This window comes from Cotesia typhae, unplaced genomic scaffold, assembly GCF_013202065.1.
Source record: "Cotesia typhae breed Kobodo isofemale line unplaced genomic scaffold, CoteBio_Ctyphae scaffold_152, whole genome shotgun sequence".
NCBI lineage: Eukaryota > Metazoa > Arthropoda > Insecta > Hymenoptera > Braconidae > Cotesia > Cotesia typhae.
The window spans coordinates 6,216,921-6,234,741 of NW_027423776.1; the positions used below are offsets into that span (position 1 = coordinate 6,216,921).

Genomic DNA, 17,821 nt, shown 5'->3' on the forward strand with positions numbered 1-17,821 from the left:
TCGCCAGAACAAAGTACTCTACTGAGGAACTTTAGAGCCATCAAGATACCGCTTCAACCCTTCAGGCGATCCATCTACCAACCAACAGAATAATAGAATGATAGCGAAGAAAAAAGACTAAATTAAATTCAATTAAAATCTTTTACTTTATACTTGCATATGTCTACATGAGATGTTTAGATAGATGGCCCAGCAAGTGTACTTGTACTTGAAACTTCACCGGCGGATTTATTTGCAAGTAATTTTCACTCACAAAAAGCCTTCAAAATAATGCTAAGGTATTAATCTTATCCATCACAATTATCTTCTCTCCTTTAACAGCCCTCTTCAAACTTGCTATACATTTACTTTACCGTCTTCGGGTTATAATTATGGCACAACAATTATGAGACTTTATTAACTTCCAAGGGTTTATTAATGTTTCTATAAGTTGCTACTCAGATCATTAATCATTGTTAAGTTCAATTATTTACATAATTGCACCACGGTGTGGTTATAAGGCGTCGCTACGGGACTTGACCTTAAAATTCAGAGTTTGATGTTCAACTACAAGTTAGATCATTTAAATATTTATTTTTTATTCATTTTTAACTAAAATTTTTAATGTTTTAATTAATAAATTAATTTTATTTTAAATTAAAATTTTTTTCTAAGTGTGAAGCAATAAATGGAAAAATGTCTGGAGATACTTCTGATTACAAAATGGCGGCGTTCGCATTTATTGAATATGTAGATAAGTGGAAAAATAAATCAACTACTTTTTTTTTTCAATCACCTTAGGAATGTTAAGAATGTAAAAATTTACTAAAATAATAGAAAATAAAAAATTTTTTGGCATTGAAAAAAATTCTTTAAACCATAAGGGCATAAAAAATTTATTTTTCGCTTTAAAACTTGTTTGTTTTAAGCTTCTGGCTATTAAAATTGAAAATTTACGAAAATCTTGGTGTTTTAATATTCTGTATTTAAGCTTCCAGTAGTCTAGTTCGGAAAATTTTGCATTTTCATACACAGTAAAAAAATTTGTGTCATTGTGGCAAAAAATTTTGAGTTAAAAATTTTTGTGTTAAATATTTAACACTTTTACGTATAAATTTAACATTTATTGTTTTAAATTAATACAAAAAAGTGTTAAATATTTAACACAAAATTTTTTGACGAATTATTTAATACAAATGTACAATTAGACATTAGTGTATAAATATATTGAAGAAATAGATCAAAAAATGAATCAGAATATTAATTATATAAATCGGCTGATGTTGCATTTCCGTATATAGCAAAAATATTAACAGTAGTTTACATCTAATAAATTAATTAAAATTTTTTTAATAAAATTTTAGTGTGTTAATTTGAAAAAAAATTTTTTTACACTTTTTATCATCAGTATAAAAAAAATCACTTACAACCAAATGATTCTTTATTAAAAATATTTATTAAATATTTTTACAATTAAAATAAACCTAATAATTATTTTTTAGATTTCTTTAAAGGCGCCAATCCATCTCCATACTCGGAAACATTTAGCATTCGTGATCGTTTTAATGCGCCGGCACCGAGTCTATGCTCCTTGGATTGTTTGTGCCTTATTCTTTCAGGCCTGAAATAAAAAAAAAAAAAAAATGAGTTATGTGACTGAAATAAGAGGACTTTTTTTATCCATCTAAAATTATTAAAAAAAAAAATGTTTTTTAAAAATTCCAAGATTTTACTGGTCTGAATTTTAGGATGATATGAATATGAGCTAGAATCAGTGGTCCCACTCATCTTTATTATTAAAACTGGGTAATTTTGATGATTCGATGTAAACGACATGTGGTCCACATTGGGGGGTGCCCAACGGCGGTGAGGACAGGACATTATAATGAGAAATTGACAAAAAATGATTCGCTTCAAAGTGAGATTATACCGGTGAGTAGAGCGTGACTACCAACGGCCGTGCCGAATTATTTTATTTCTCATATATTCTCATTCATTTTTTGTGTGTATACATATTCTTAGCGACTGTTCTGGGTATGCTCAGCGACATCACACGCTCATCATATATCTGTACCGCCTACGGTTAAATCGTTGAGGACGCACAGTCCAATACACCAACAGACAGACAGCCTCAATAGAAGGGAGAGACTCTTTCGAAAGGGATTCAGTAGTAATAGCGGTAACATCATTAAATAACTAAATAAAAGTGTCATCAGTTATTGTGTGATGTTACATCACAAGCTGACATTTAAATTTTTCCAACCATTTTCCCGGCTCATTTAACAACCGTGAGAATTTAATGGATTGTGTATTGTATATATTAATAGTTTTCACCCCCAATTGCGTCATTAGATCTCTATTTTTCTTTTTTTTTAATTTAGAAAATTAAAAAACTCATTATTTAGATTAATTAAATTATTTTTCTTGTATCTTTACATTAATCTTCAATTATTTTTAATTTTTTAATCATAAAAAAATTAAATTAGTATAAGAGAAATAATTTTGGACCAAGATCAAAATTAAAAAAAATTTTTTTGCTTCATTCAAGACAAAAAAAATTAAAGATTCTGCCTGATAATTTTTTTCTATTTCATTAATTTCTTCATATTGTTTTGAATAATTAATGGTAATTATGCAGAAGTGAGGCTCCACTCATTTTTGATTGTAAAAAATCGAAAAATTGATTTTTTTTTAATACTTTTTTTTTTTTTTTTTTTTTTCTCAAATTGTTCTAGTTTTATTTTAACTTTTTCTTAAGAAGATGGGAGCCTTGCTTTGCATAATTACCTAATTAATAATTTAAATTAAACATTCAGCCAATTAGGAATAAATTTTTGTTAACAATGACAGTGAATCAGTTGCTTATTAATAAAGGATTCATGGATCGTTACAACCCCAGGAGAACGAGAGAGATAGGGTTGTAAACTTGAACTAAGGGTGGCACTAAACCATAGTAATGTGAAAAGCGTCAAGGTGTCATTCGTCATGTACGACAAATGGACATGATGTCGTATGGTAGCAGGCATACGTCGCCACTATTTATCTCGCTCTATCTCTCTTCCTCCCACCTGAGCTCTTCAGGTCGAGCTTGCACTTGGTATCACATTCGTAGCATAGTAGTCAATGTGAATAGAACGTGAATACTCGGATTCGCACTTGCTGGCAGTCCTCCCCACTCATAAGCATCGTTCATGCCGTTCTCTGGCGTTCTCGAGGTCTCTCCATTGTTCATAATTATACAATACGGCTATTAAACAGACTGATGCGACCGCCACTTCCGGCCTTGTAACTCGGTCATTTACGGAAACTCGGTTGTATGCACGGCTCGACAAACCCCCGTATCTCTACCTACTGCGTTACTATTTGTGGTACCATTACCCCGGTTTCAAATTCTCTGCATTCATTCTCTGATTTTTTTTTCTTTTTTTTTTTTCCAAGTGTTACCTAAAGTACATGTTTTTATGTGTACACGTAGTAATAAATTTTTTATTTTTAGAACCCGTTTTATTCATGAAAAATTTTAAATAAAAATTAGAAAATAATAAAAACTTGAAAAGTGTAAAAATTTTATTAATTAAATTTAGAAAAAAAATTTTTATTTTCAAAAAATAAATTAAAATTTTAAATCACAAAAATAAAATTTAATTTGCTAATTTTAGGAATTAACAAATTAATTAAAAAGAAAATCTTAAATTATAAAAATAAAATTATTTAATTTATTTTAACTGAAAAAAATTTTTTTTCATTAAATTTAAATATATAATATCTCATCAGTACCTGTTATTAGATAATCGGTTATTATGAACCGGCTTCTCAGAATTTTTTTCACGGATCTGTTTGTTGACAGAGCCAATTCGCTGAGGCGGATCTCTCAAAGCAAAGCTCTTGGCATAGTGACCCAAGTGAAGAGTTTGCCGATTAAAAATCTCGCGCATATCCCGCGGATAACTCGTGTAGAAACGTACCCAGGAGGAATAAGCTGAAAAATAATATGAAATATCATATTAATATATCTTGTGAAATATTGACATTTTTAAAGACGTAAGCTGATCCCGATGTTACACACATCGAGACCTTTCATTTGAATACCCACATCAATTTTTCATATATTTTATATATTTATATATATGTTTATATATGTATATATGAAAAATATATCAAAAATGCATGTGGGTACTCAAATGAAAGCTCTTGATGAGTATAACATCGAGATGAGCTTATATCTTTAAAAACGTCAATAGTTGAAAAAATACAGTGCAATTTAACAAAAGTCATTATTTAATAAATCAAAATCTTATTTATAGTTCACAAGTCACGGCAGTGATATAATGACTGCAAGGTTGCTAGTAGCATATTAATATCATAAAAAAATCTAAAACTATACAAAGCCACTAAAAAGTAAATAAATAAATTTTATTCCTCGTCACATCCATCGGATATCCAAAAGCGCAAACGAAGGAAAAAAAGTGACGGGAAGAAATAGCTATTATACGAGCTGCAATATTTCCTCGGAGTTTTTACATTATTTTTTATTTTATTATATTATATATATAATATAATAATCCTGAAGAAGTCACTAAGTATAAAAGGGAATAAATGTTTTTCTCGATTTAACACATAAATCTAGAACGGCGGAGGCGGCGACGAGGGTGGCGAGAGTGAGAAGAATTAATATAAGATTAAGAGAGAAAGAGAGAGTGATGGGTGGAGAAGCCTCGCAGCGGCGGGTAAGCATTGTTCCTAAGTGATGTAACTGCGTCTTATTGTATTTGTATCCTGTATCGTATTGTTAAGACTCTCTTCGCCACAAAGCGTAAGTGGTTTCGGCGGAAGCCACATTCAGTGGTTGGATTGTGTCGGTCCTCACACCCACAACTTTATACCCTTATATCCCAATACTCAGTATGTAGACAGGAGCAGCACAGTAGCAACAACAACAACAACAACAACAACAACAACAACAACAACAACAGGAACAAAAATTCCCTGGCTGGTGCAAAAGCCGTTCGTGCTAGCTAAAACCACACTCAAAGTAACTTGTTATTAAGTCCAATCAGATCTACCTACTTACTCTATAACATCACTGAAAAGGTTGCTATTAACTCCATTAATCATTAATGGAAGAGAGAAAAAACTTACAATCATTAAACAATTATTAGGAAATAATCTAGCTGTTAGCGGAAAGACTAATGACTAATGACTCAACAATGGATAAATAAAAATAAATAGAATAAAAAAATTACCATCAAACTAGTGTAGTTCACACTAAGTGAAGAGGGTGTGGGTATGTATACGACCAGACTAAGAGAAGGGGGTTGAGTGGATGAGTCCCTTGGCTTAGTGGCGGCTGCCGAGGGATCCAAACCCAGGGGGTTGCTTGTTCTATAGAGCAATACTTGCTATTAAGGGCTGTTCAGCTCTATTGGGGTGATAATATTACGAATTAGCGAGATTTCCACTCTACGCCTTTACGTTATATTGCTATTACTTCCAACTAAAACCACCACAATCAGTATCACATTGAATTAATTCAACCCAAACTATTCCTGGTAATGGTAATAGTGTAGACAATTCTTGTAAACCAGCTGGGATCGATTTCAATGCTTTTATTTCGTACACGAAGAGAATTTTTAAGTTTCATTTTGAGTAATTGGGGTAGTGGAATTTTTTTTAGAAATTTTAAAAATTTATTTATAAATTTTGAAGTAACACACTCTAAGAAAAAAAATTTATTTTTAAAAAATTGACATTATTGTCAAAAAATTAATTTTTTGAAAATTTTAAACAATTTTATTTTTTAACTCAAATAATAAAAAATTTTTTTGCAGTAACTTTCTTATTGAAAAAAAAATTTTTTTTCTAATTGTAAAAAAAAAATTTTAGGTAAACAACTTGCGAATTTTCATCTAAAAATATTCATTCTCAAATCTAAAAAACCTTTTTTCAACAAGAAAGTTTTTGTGAAAAAAATTTCAATTTTTTTAGCTAAAAAATAAAATTGTTAAAAATTAAAAAATAATTAATTTCTTATTACAATAGTGTTTATTTTTTTTTTTTTTTAAGAAATTTTTTTCTCAGTGTACTGCGAAATTTAAAAATAAAAATTTAAGATATTAAAGATTATATTATTTGTCTAATAATAATCCGGAAGCATGAACGTCCTATAAAATAGAAATAGACCAACTTTCATATACTGGTTGATCAGTATATCCAAGGACGTATCGATGACTTGGCTAAATATTTTTTTCTATGCCACAATTGGATAATAAATTGAGTCTAAATGTAGTTTTATAGATTTTTCCCAGAGGCATGACAAATTGTGAATTTGATGTGTGTGTGTGTGTGTGTGTGTGTGTGTGTGTGTGTGTGTGTGTGTGTGTGTGTGTGTACATTATATGTTTCATGTATATAAATTGACTGGCAATTTTTATTCCCACGAATAGCTTCAAGCAATTAATCTATCAGTCATTTGTGTGAAGAGAAATGGTCAAGTGGTTTACCGTGTAGCGTCAGTCAACAAAATTCTCAACTGTTAACAGCTTTGAAAAAGTGTGGCTAACCTTCGTGTAAAAATCCGAGCTATTTCGTCCTTTTCTCCGAGATTTACGATCCGAAAATTTTATTTTTGCCAGTAAGCAAAGACCCGAGACAGCTAACTCGTTCTGAAGACATCGTTATTTTGGGGAGGAATTATTTAAATGCATGTCAACGCATATTCTATATAATACATACATATATATATATATATATATATATATATATATATATATATATATATATATATATATATATATATATAACACCCCACTGAACGAATTCGAGTAGTCTTATAATAGATTTATTATTACAGCAAATAAATTCCTCCCCGAAACAACCCTAATAGAGTAACTATGGCTTGACAAACAAGATCATCCCTCCCTGGTCATATACTATGTAAATATAACTGCAAGAAGCGAAAAAAAATCTGAAAGAGAAAGAGCAAATGAGTATGAATGAGATACATGAATATACAGAGAAGAGCGTATGGGGTGACTTTATATGCTGCGAGGGTGCTATAAATATTGGCTCAGCGCCCTTTAATATCCTTCTCTAGCTCCAGCTCCAACTCCGAGTCACTAAAATTTAGTTTCCGATCAAACGAAATCAGTGTTGAGACTATTTCTAACACTTGATTACACATTTAAGTTAATATTTTTATTAGATTCTCACCCTTACAAGCCGCGTTGTACAGCTTACTGTCATTCAACAAAAAGTTCTCAAATTTATTCTGCAGACTTGTGGCGGCTTCTTGGATCGTGTGCTGTCGCGACAGCGGTCCCATCAGCTTCGCCAATATCTCATCCATGTCCTCTTGTTTTATTCGTATCTTACGTGACTCGAGCATCCGGATGAATTCTATTTCCGGCGGCGTCAAGAAAATAATCGCCGTGCCTGAGGTACCTGCACGAGCCGTACGTCCAATTCGGTGGACATAATCACGCGCTGACAAAGGTCCGGTGTACTGAATTACACTGTCTACTTTCGGTAAATCTAAACCACGGGCTGCTACATCCTGGAATTAAAAAAAAATCATTTTTTTGTTAATAATAAAATAAAGTGGATTAAAAAATTTACTAGCAACCTCGCAATCACTATGTGCCTGCCGTGACTTGTGATATTACAAATAAATAAAATTTTGCTTTATGAAATAATGAATTTTGTTCAATTGCACTGTACTTTTTGAACCATTGACGTTTTTAAAGATATAAGCTCATCCCGATGTTACACTCATCAAGAGCTTTCATTTGAGTACCCACATCAATTTTTCATATATTTATATAAATTATATATATGTATATATGAAAAATATGTCAAAATGCATGTGGGTACTCAAATGAAAGGTCTTGATGAATGTAACATCGGGATGAGCTTAAATCTTTAAAAATGTCAATAGTTGACAAGATACAAAGTCATTTCTTAAGGGGGGAGATACATGTAAAATTTTAAAAAAATCAAATTTTTTTTTTTGCATCAATAGTTAGTATAACACCCTAAAACCACAAAATTTTGTTTATTTTCTTAATAATATAGATAATTCAATTTTCAGTATAAATACTTTTAATATTTCTAATTAAGAAAAAAAAAAAAATTAGCATCAAAAGTCAGTAGTTGTATTCGAAAATTTAAATCATCGAGTAGTAACTGCAGGTTACTAGATACTATTAATTATTTATTATAATTATAATGAACTAAATAATTTCCCGTTATATGAGTTTGTTTTAAAAATTTAAAAAATATCTTATAGATAGACTAAAAGGATTTTTTGTTTTGATCCCAGTGACCAATAAGTCAACGCGCTCGAAATATATAATGCCCGCTGAGGACTCCAACGGTGAACGTTTGAAAGCGAGCTCGTCCTTCAAACGCTCTCTATGTTTGGCTAGCTAATGATTTAATGTCGCGAGCATATGAGACTCCACTTGATGGTCCGAAAAGTCTCGCAGCAGTAGGGGGGCACGTCCAGTGGATACTAAAATTCTTTCACGAAACGATTATACATCAATATATTTTATTCAAAAAATATATGGATTTTTTTTAATTCTATTTTTTATTTACTATCAAACAACTTTTTTATTCACCTTAAATTATTTTATTTTATTGCTATTTTTTTTTAACTCCGATTAAATTAATTCAATGGATGCTACGCTGTTCGTATCGGCTTAAACCGCGGCGCCAGTTGAATGAGACCCAGCGGTCGGCTGCGTTCTCTGCCAAAGAGCACAAGTGATTATGACAAGTACGTTAATATGTGTACTTCATACTTGTATAACAACTTTTATTAACCATTAAATTAAATACTCTTGTGCAAATAATCCGGGACATTTATTTTCGTTCTCAGATAGTATTTCTCACCGAATTAAATATTAATTATTTTATTCAATTAATTATATCACACGATGATCACACACCGTATATATTTGATCAACTGATATACTTGTTTTTTATTTATTCTCCGATTTTTACCGTGACAAACAGTATTGTGCAAGCAGAACAACAAATTAGCAAAAAATACACATTTTAACTTACCGTACTGAGAAGAACGCCTGTACGAGACAGTCTAAAAGTCTTAAAGACTTCCGTTCTTTCTTTTTGCGTCATGCTCCCATGTAATTTAAAAAATTCAACGTCTATTAGAGGATCCATGCCTTCATCTCCTTCATCATCATCATCATCATCATCATTATCATTATCATTTAACTTAGTTAGCGTTGAAGACAAAATATTTGTGTAATAATCTACCATGTCTTGGGTTGCCATAAATACCAAAATTTTATGTTGACCAGCGCGCTAAAAAAATAAAAAAATAAAAAAAACATTATTTTTATTTCTTCAATTGGACCTCAGTAAATCAATAAAAATAATTACTTACCTTACAAAGCCCTATAATAGCAGCGGCCAATGTAACCATCTTTAATTTTGGCGGTATAACGACGTAACTCTGAATAACACTTTGAGGTACAATTAAATCTTCATTAATGTCACTCATATTACCGGATGAATTTTTTAAATTATCTGCAGCGGCGTCGATAAGTACTGGATTGGTCATAGTGAGCCCAGCGAGTTTTTCAACCGCGTTCGTCAAAGTTGCCGATAACAAAATAATCTGACGTCTACCTTCTCTGACAGTCGTACTTTTATTTTCCTCATTACTGCTATCGTTGGATTTATTTTTTTCTTTATTTAATTTTTTGGCTTTTTGTTTTTTAACAGACAAGTCTTCAGAATCATTGTCACTATCTGTGGCTGAATGATACTCTTTACTTTCTTCTTCTTCTTCTTTTTCTTCTTCAACACATTGTACCGTGGGGTCTTGCTCAATTTCATCATCAAATTTCTTAACGGAGTTCTGACGAAGTAACTTCATCGGATCATACCCAGAGCTCTCGTTCGACTGTGATACATTTAACGCAGACACAATTCTAAAAAAAAATTAATTAACTTATTAAATACATTTAACGGTGTAATAAAGTAATTTATCAAAATGAATTGTAAAATTATCGGCTGTAATAATTAAGTATGTCATATTAAAAGACCACCTACTCGGATATATCTTTCTCGTAACCCATGTCGAGCATGCGATCAGCTTCATCCAACACCAAACACTTGACATCATTTACTCTTAAGGCTTCAGTGTTCTTTATGTGATCCAATAATCTACCTGGTGTAGCGACTAAAATAGTACAACCACGCCTCAATCTAGCCTTTTCAGCTTTTCTCTTCTCTCCACCAACCAAGTATCCCGGTACAATCCACGTAAAAGGCTAAAATAAAATAAATTTTTTATTTTTCTGTACCCCTACCCACAAAAAAGGATTTCTTTATCAATTACCAATCAAACCCTTACTCTAATTAGTTTTATGAAGCACTCGTAAGTCTGAAGAGCTAATTCACGGGTCGGTACGACTACTAAAGCCTTTAGTCCGTCATTTCGCGATAATTTGGGTCTTATTTTCTGCAATGACTCAACAATCGGCAGTGCGTAGGCTAAAGTTTTACCGGAACCTGTTTGAGATCTAACTAAAACGTCCTTTCCAGATAAAATTTTAGGGATTGACTTTTGTTGGACTATTGTTGCATAAAGAATTTCCATATTTTTCTCTAAATTCGATACCTAAAAATTAAAAAAAAAATTATTTAAATATTTGGTAATAAAATAATTAGGTAAAAAGTTATAATGATAACTAACTTCATGTGGATGAATACCAAGTTCAGTGAATGTGACTTTACTGAAAACTGGTTCATTAACCGGCTTAACAAGTCTTTGCCCAATTTTTGGAATATCTGGATTATTTCCAAACAGCGAGGATATTTTTCCAGACGGTTTGTTATTATAAACTCGTTCTTTATCGTATTTTTTTTCATTATTATTTTTAGCTCTTGAGTTATCGCCAAATCTTTTGTTTTTAAAATTCGGTCTATCATCCATAAAACTTTTCACGGGTAACTCTTCAATTTTTTCCTTTCGCGAATCATCCGTAACAGTAGAATTCAGTAACAAATTAGAATCTGATTTAGATTTTTTGTTAAAAGTATCAGCTACTTTACTAGATTTATTGTCTGATTTTGTGTTGTAAATATCAGCCAAAGATTTACTAGCCTTGTCAACTTTCGGCTTAGCTAAAATTGTTTTTAAACCAGTCGACGAAGGTTTTACAAAAGTAATCAGTTCACTACTTTTATTCTCTTCTTTATCTTTACTTTTATTTTTTAAAATTCCAGTTAACTTTGTATTAGAATCTGCATTTGTCGCAGCAAGTTTAGTTACACGGCTTCGATTCTGAGCAACAATTGTCGCCAACGACTTTTGCTTGACTCTTTTTTTACTATCTTCGTTTTTATTAGTCACTTTTTTGTCTTCAATTGATTTTTTAGTGGTATTATTTTGATTTGAGCCCTGTTTTAATTTTGAGAGGATTAATAATAATAGAGGATAAATACAAAATTATTAATAAATCAAGTACAATATTTTATGAAATGATACTGAAAGTAATATGATAAAAATTGATAGAATCTATAATAAAAATTCAATAATGACATTAAATACTAAAACAATAAATTTTTTTTTCAATAAATTAATACTAAAATTAACAATTATCTGACAGCTCTTTAAATATTTATAATTAAATTATTATCAAAAAAATTATGAAAATGAATTTACAAATTAATTATAAAAAAATTATTCTTTAAGAATGTTCACTTGTAATTTTTTTTAATTTCTAAATGTGGAATTTTTTAATTAAAATATTGTTTCATAATAAAATTGATGAAAATTAAGTTAGCCGACATCTAAAAATTTTTTAAATTTATTATTGAAAAAAATTATTAAAAAAAAATACAAAAGAAATTTACGATACAAAAATTAGCCGACGTTTAACAATTTTTGAAGTTTTTTCAAAAATTTAATTGCAAGTAAAAAAATACTTAAAAAAAATTGAACGCATAATTTTTTAAATCTTCTACATGTGAAATTTTTTCTTTTAATTTTTTAAAATAATTTTTCAATAAAAAAAAAATTCTAAAAATTTTTACATATCGGCTAACTTAATTTTCATTTATAAAAATCCAAAAAATTGATAGATGTCTGTTAAATTCAGTTTTATAAAAAATTTCCCACGTGTAAATTGAAAATAATTACAAATGCGAGTTCTTAAAAATATTTTTTTCATATTAATTAATTTTTTATTAAAACTCCAAAATTAAAAAATTATAAAATTTCTGTTGATTTCAGTATTACAATAAAATAATCAATAAACATCTGTTATTATTATTAATACTATTAATTAGCTATCAATTTTGTAAATATTTAACTAATTTATTAACTGAAAAATTTTTCAATTTTTTTCACATAACATTCATAATTTTTACTGATAAAACATCATTTATTTAAAAATTATTTCCAGGATCACAATGTTTAACCTCCAAAACTTACCTTCCGCGCCTCTGTCTTCGGCGAAGAGGCAGAAGAAATATTTAACATAAGACTCATATCTCCGAGTGTCATTTAATAAATTTCACTATTTTTACAACTTTCAACAATCAATATAACTCAACAAATATCGAAATAAATAGAAATGCACAACAACAACAAATTAATTCCGTGCACGTGGTAATCACGACCAGGCACTGACTGACATCAGCTGTACCAGCGCATGCGCGCTCTATTCCCAGTTCGCTCCGCAATTCAAACTCTGAAAAAAAGTAATAACACTTATTAATAAATTCATGAATTATTTATGCAAATAACAACACTTAATAAAATCCAGATAATTCGAGATGACAGAATATAGCAAATAAAATCACGACAATGATTAATTATATTTTTATAACCGAGTACAGATGTTTTGTTGTAAAAATAATCACACAATGAAATAAATAAATAAAAATAAAAAAAAATTCACTAATATAAACTTATTAATTAAAGGAAATTTTTTCAAGGAAGTAAATATAAATATTTAGATAAAAGTCGATAAATAAAATAAATATAAACGATAATACCTGTGCTGTGTATCTTAAACATTAAACTGTAGATCCATTATATTATTAAACTTGCGTGTGGCCCATGTGGTATTTACTTTTCTTACTATAATCATTATCATCGCTCAGTGTCCTCGAAATCAGTCGCATTGAATAGAATAAAAGTTTGTCATTCGTTTAACAGTTGTCTTGCGGCGTGTAATTAATTTAAATACACTGTCATACTCCGAGTTATTATATTTTCATAGAGTTTATATTTTTCTTCATGCTCTGCAACAAGTGAAATTTATTATCATTAATTTTTTTTTTTTATTTTACTAACTTGGATAATTAAATAGTTATATAAATATATACATTTTATTTAATAAAAATGAATAGTTTGTGTTGTGTTAGTTTAACGATCGCTGCGAGAATAATTGCGGCATTAGGATTGGTGAGATTCTTTTTTTTTTTTCATTCAATTTTATCACTCTGTTATTAAATTTAATTGGGCTTATTTATTTACAATTATTATTTGAATTTTCTTCGTTTATTTTTAGTCAATTTCAATTCTTATGATAAATGTGGTAATGAGCGCTTTTTTTGTAAAAGTTCAATCTGATGACTTTTACTCGACTATTAAAACTTGGACCATATTAGGACTAAATTGGACGCAGTATATTAAAAAGTTTAATTTATCTAACGAAGGTAATTTTATTTTTTGTTTGTTTTGTTATTAGTTATTAGTGTAATATAAAAGTAATTAACCTTTGCTTTTCTGTCCGTAAAAAAGTTCTCAGATTTTTTGCAATTGTTGTTTATTTTTAATCTTTGCAGCTGTGAATTGATGGGAAAATTTGATTCGTCCTTGTAAACTTAATAATTTTAAAGTTAAATAGCTTTTAAAGTATGAATAACATATATATATTTAAATCTAACTATTTTTTTAAACGTTATACTCGTTTTATTTTTATAACTTGTAATAAGTCTATTATAAGTTTTTATTTTACTTGATTATAAATTATCACAAAAAAAAAAAAAACATTTATCAAAAAGGTCAATAAATTTTCGTCAATATTTTATTAATAAATTCTAATCATTTTAATAAAAAACTCTACCGAGAAATTTTTTGTCTAAAATTATATTTTATCTAAAAATTATTTCTTATTGAAAAACGTCAGTGATTTCTATTAATATGACATCAATTGATCGTTAAATAGATAAGATATATATGGAAATGATTTCTAATAATATTTTTAATGGAAAAAAAGAAATTTTTAATTTACTAAAATAATATTTTTTAGCTCAAGCTGTTTTCTTCTGTTTCCTAAGTTATGCATTTTTGTTATTGATATCATCTACCTTACTCGCCTTCGCAACAATATTAGTAAGTAATAAACTATTTGCCTTACTTTAAATAAAAATAATAATAAATATAAGGAGAAAATTTTCTAACGATATCAAACCCTTATCTGTTTACTCTAGAGAAAACCAAGTTGTGCATTACCATGGATGTATTTACAAATTATCAGTATAGCCGATCAAATAACTGCTTTAGTAATTTATTTAACGGCTAATTCGAATTCTAATAATAGCCAGTCGTCACCTCTGTACTGGCATTCTTCACTGTCCAGTATTTTTCTCTGTAAGTATAAATAATATATTTTTATTTAAACTTGTAAATTAAAAAAAAAAAAATAATTAAAATATAATTTATTTTTTAGTAATTTCCGCTTACTTTTGGATGGTGGTGTTCTCGGCTCGTGAAAGTTGGCTGGAAAATCACATCCGTAGGACCGTTAATTTTGAAAACTTTTATCCGACAATAGAAGACAATTTACCACGTGATTCAAACGTTCCTAAAACGCCGTCTTATCTCGCACAAAGCGGGATTTTTTCGCAGCCTATGTCTGATAATTTTTATTCAAAGTCCAACGTAGTTTAATTACCTAAAATACAATATAAATACATAATTAGTCTGACGTTAATTGCCTCAAATTAATTGTATATTAAGGCTCGTGACTTAAAAGTAAATGCGTGTAAATTATATTATCAAATAGCTCTCTTATAATAAGGTAAAGAATACCATAAAAATAAAATACGCCAGTCAAACAACTAGTTCTTTATCTATAGTGACTAGTGATTACTTCTTTCGTTTTGATTTAGTTAAAATTTTAAATAAGAAATTGAAAATGTTATGAAATTTTCTTACAAATAATTAAGTTGTAAATTTATAAATAAATAATTGTAAATATTTTTGTAATATAAGCGCCTATAAATATGTATAAAAAAAATCTAAATGATAAAATTTATAATATAATATAAATGATTATGACAGACGATAAACTCAAGTTCAGTGGCGCTTGAGTTTTTTTACAATTGAATGTATAAAAATATTGTTAGTCACGATAAATCAAGGCGGACATACAACTAATAGCGTGTATCAAATGTGCGTGATCGTTGAAGCATGATAGCATAGAAAATATGAGAAATGTCTGCGTTTTACGTCAAAATACTTTTAAACTCGTTAAATTTTTCAATCCTGTTATACAACGCAGTACTGGCAAAATATTTTAAATGTTTACCGAATTAAAATGTAAATATATATTATAATCATTTAATTTAAATAATAAATATGACACAGTATAACTTGTGATATTGTCAAATTTACAATAATACAAAAGATGAGTTTTTTAAATACATTATTTGCCTTTCGACAACATTAATAGTCATTCGTCATTATTAATTATTATTGATGTGCAAACGACTAATTTTAATACATAATCATATCCTCGCAGTTGCCCCAGCTTATCTTATCAATTGTATCATTTTAGTGTAAATTTTAAATAAAATTATATTGTTAAATAATTCGAGCTTGCACTGTAAAAAATGTCTGACATTGTCTTGTGTGATGTAAATGATTGAGTGCGTGAAAATTTAACAAATTAATTAAACCTTGGTACTAGAAGAGATTATTTCATTGATTGTCTGTTTTATAAAGAAATTCGACTAAATTAGATTTTTTAGGTGTAGCACTGCGTAGAGATGACGTCAGACAAGAATATCTCCGTATACCGCAGGCTAATTGAGTCATGTATGACAATTCATTTTTAATTCATAGCATACGTATTTGGAATGCACTGCCAGCTGAGATTGTGGCTGTAGATAATTTGGTTGAATTTAAAATGCTTCCTCCAATCACTTTTTTCAACATGATAATTAATAATTGCAATTGTCATTTTGGTCTCATTTAAAATATTAATTTCTATTAGCAATGTTGAATTATGGCTTAAAATAATTTTTTTATTATTAAATGATCTATCTGTATTTAATTAAAATTTATTTGTAAGCCTTTAATTAATTTATTAATTTTGTGCTGAGTTATATTATATAAAAATGTAAATCAATGTATCTTGAATACTGATAGCTCTGAGGAAGCTTAGATTTCAGAATCAAATAAAATTTTTTATCTATCTATCTATTTAAAAATTTAACTACTTGATTTTTTAATAAATTCAATCCAAAAATAATTATTAAAATTCTCAAGCTCAACAATTCCCTTGATGATCTACACGTATGTCTTGTCAATACCACATCGTTTTATTATTCGTATCAGAACGATCAGCGCTGTCATGAAATGGAAAAACTTTATCAAAATTCATAGCCGGGTATATTCAACTCAGCTTGCTCTTACGTGTATCATTCGTTGGTGATATCACCCACCGACATAACACAAACTTAAAAATATATAAATATATATATATATATATATATATATATATATATATATATATATATATATATATATATGTATAATACAACCTGTACACAGATCTATATTCTTTATACCAATAGACAAGAGGGCTGAAGAGAGAGAGAGAGAGAGAGAGAGAGAGAGAGAGAGAGCGAGACGCCGCGGTTGGTTGCTCGTGCTTTTAAAAAGAACTGAGCGGGTCAATTTGTAGTCTGTCGCAAACTTTTAAAACACTAGTTGACAACCTAACCAGTTTCTATCTGGTCTACTCTTTCTATCAAGTACCCGGGATTTAAAACTCGAGTTTCTCACTCTTGCTGAACTACTCCCAGTGCCTTGACATTCCTGTTGAGTCCACCCTCCGTGTCGCGGGAGCCGATGGATTGTAAAATAAAACTAACTTGGCTTTTTCGTGGCCTGGAAACGAATAGAAGTACCAGGACTAAATTTCATTCCCTCGAGACTCGAGAGCTTTCCGTCCTCTACTTCTGTTCCAGCTCTTCCAACGAGAATCTCTTCACCACCACCACCGCCACCACCCTCATCAAACCAAGTGTCTATGTCCAGTTCCAATAATAAAGAGTAACTTTCCCGGAAAAGTTACAATTACCTTTGGACCCGATTGCGATACGATATAATACGAGGAGCGACGATAAAACTTACGGGTACAGCAAACATCTCGTAAATCTCAGCTCGTCGTCTATAGGTCCTATACTTTGCTCCATTAACTTGCTCCCTGGAACCCTGTAAGAAAAAAGTAACAGTTAGTATTGATGTTGATGTTGATATTGAGAGCAATAAACAATCCTGGTCAGATCTTTGACACAATACAATGTAACTGTCAATGATTGTAAATTTTAGATAGTGTATTTACAAAAAAGCTTACCCAGATGCATTAAGAATTGTATAATGAGTAAATAAAAGAATGACTTTGACTTTTGGCATGAAACTTTCAAACGAACGGTCTTTATTGATCCGCGATACTTGAGCGGAACTGAACGGTCCATAAAGCTAACCAATGCTAATACTTCGTATCTCCGCATTGGCGTCGACGTGTCCAGGGGGTGAGTTTTCGTTTGTATCTATAATAGTAAT

The 17,821-nt window shown here is 29.6% G+C and overlaps 2 protein-coding genes across 2 annotated transcripts; one reads left to right on the forward strand and one right to left on the reverse strand.

Annotated features, from left to right (window-relative positions):
• Positions 1-1,416: 1,416 nt before the first annotated feature.
• Positions 1,417-13,151, reverse strand: LOC141536067 (ATP-dependent DNA helicase DDX31). The gene is made up of 10 exons (XM_074256305.1): positions 13,015-13,151; positions 12,449-12,707; positions 10,706-11,413; positions 10,364-10,630; positions 10,060-10,280; positions 9,389-9,938; positions 9,046-9,306; positions 7,189-7,531; positions 3,757-3,958; positions 1,417-1,600 (listed from the first exon to the last, which is right to left on the reverse strand). Exons 2-10 carry the CDS (start codon positions 12,518-12,520, stop codon positions 1,471-1,473), a joined length of 2,754 nt encoding a protein of 917 aa, XP_074112406.1. The 5' UTR covers positions 12,521-12,707; positions 13,015-13,151; the 3' UTR covers positions 1,417-1,470.
• An 18-nt stretch (positions 13,152-13,169) lies between these two features.
• LOC141536068 (uncharacterized) lies at positions 13,170-15,621 on the forward strand. The gene is made up of 5 exons (XM_074256306.1): positions 13,170-13,426; positions 13,533-13,680; positions 14,277-14,359; positions 14,458-14,617; positions 14,697-15,621. Exons 1-5 carry the CDS (start codon positions 13,364-13,366, stop codon positions 14,915-14,917), a joined length of 675 nt encoding a protein of 224 aa, XP_074112407.1. The 5' UTR covers positions 13,170-13,363; the 3' UTR covers positions 14,918-15,621.
• The last annotated feature ends 2,200 nt before the right edge of the window (positions 15,622-17,821 follow it).

Excerpts from the sequence above, each read along its gene's own strand:
- LOC141536068 (XM_074256306.1), top strand. The coding sequence starts at position 13,364 with ATGAATAGTTTGTGTTGTGTTAGTTTAACGATCGCTGCGAGAATAATT. Across the intron at positions 13,427-13,532 it reads TAATTGCGGCATTAGGATTG|TCAATTTCAATTCTTATGAT; the intron begins GTGAGATTCTTT and ends GTTTATTTTTAG. Across the intron at positions 14,360-14,457 it reads TCGCCTTCGCAACAATATTA|AGAAAACCAAGTTGTGCATT; the intron begins GTAAGTAATAAA and ends TGTTTACTCTAG.
- LOC141536067 (XM_074256305.1), bottom strand. The coding sequence starts at position 12,520 with ATGACACTCGGAGATATGAGTCTTATGTTAAATATTTCTTCTGCCTCT. Across the intron at positions 10,631-10,705 it reads TTGGTATTCATCCACATGAA|GTATCGAATTTAGAGAAAAA; the intron begins GTTAGTTATCAT and ends TTTAATTTTTAG. Across the intron at positions 7,532-9,045 it reads CAGGCGTTCTTCTCAGTACG|GATGTAGCAGCCCGTGGTTT; the intron begins GTAAGTTAAAAT and ends TTTTAATTCCAG.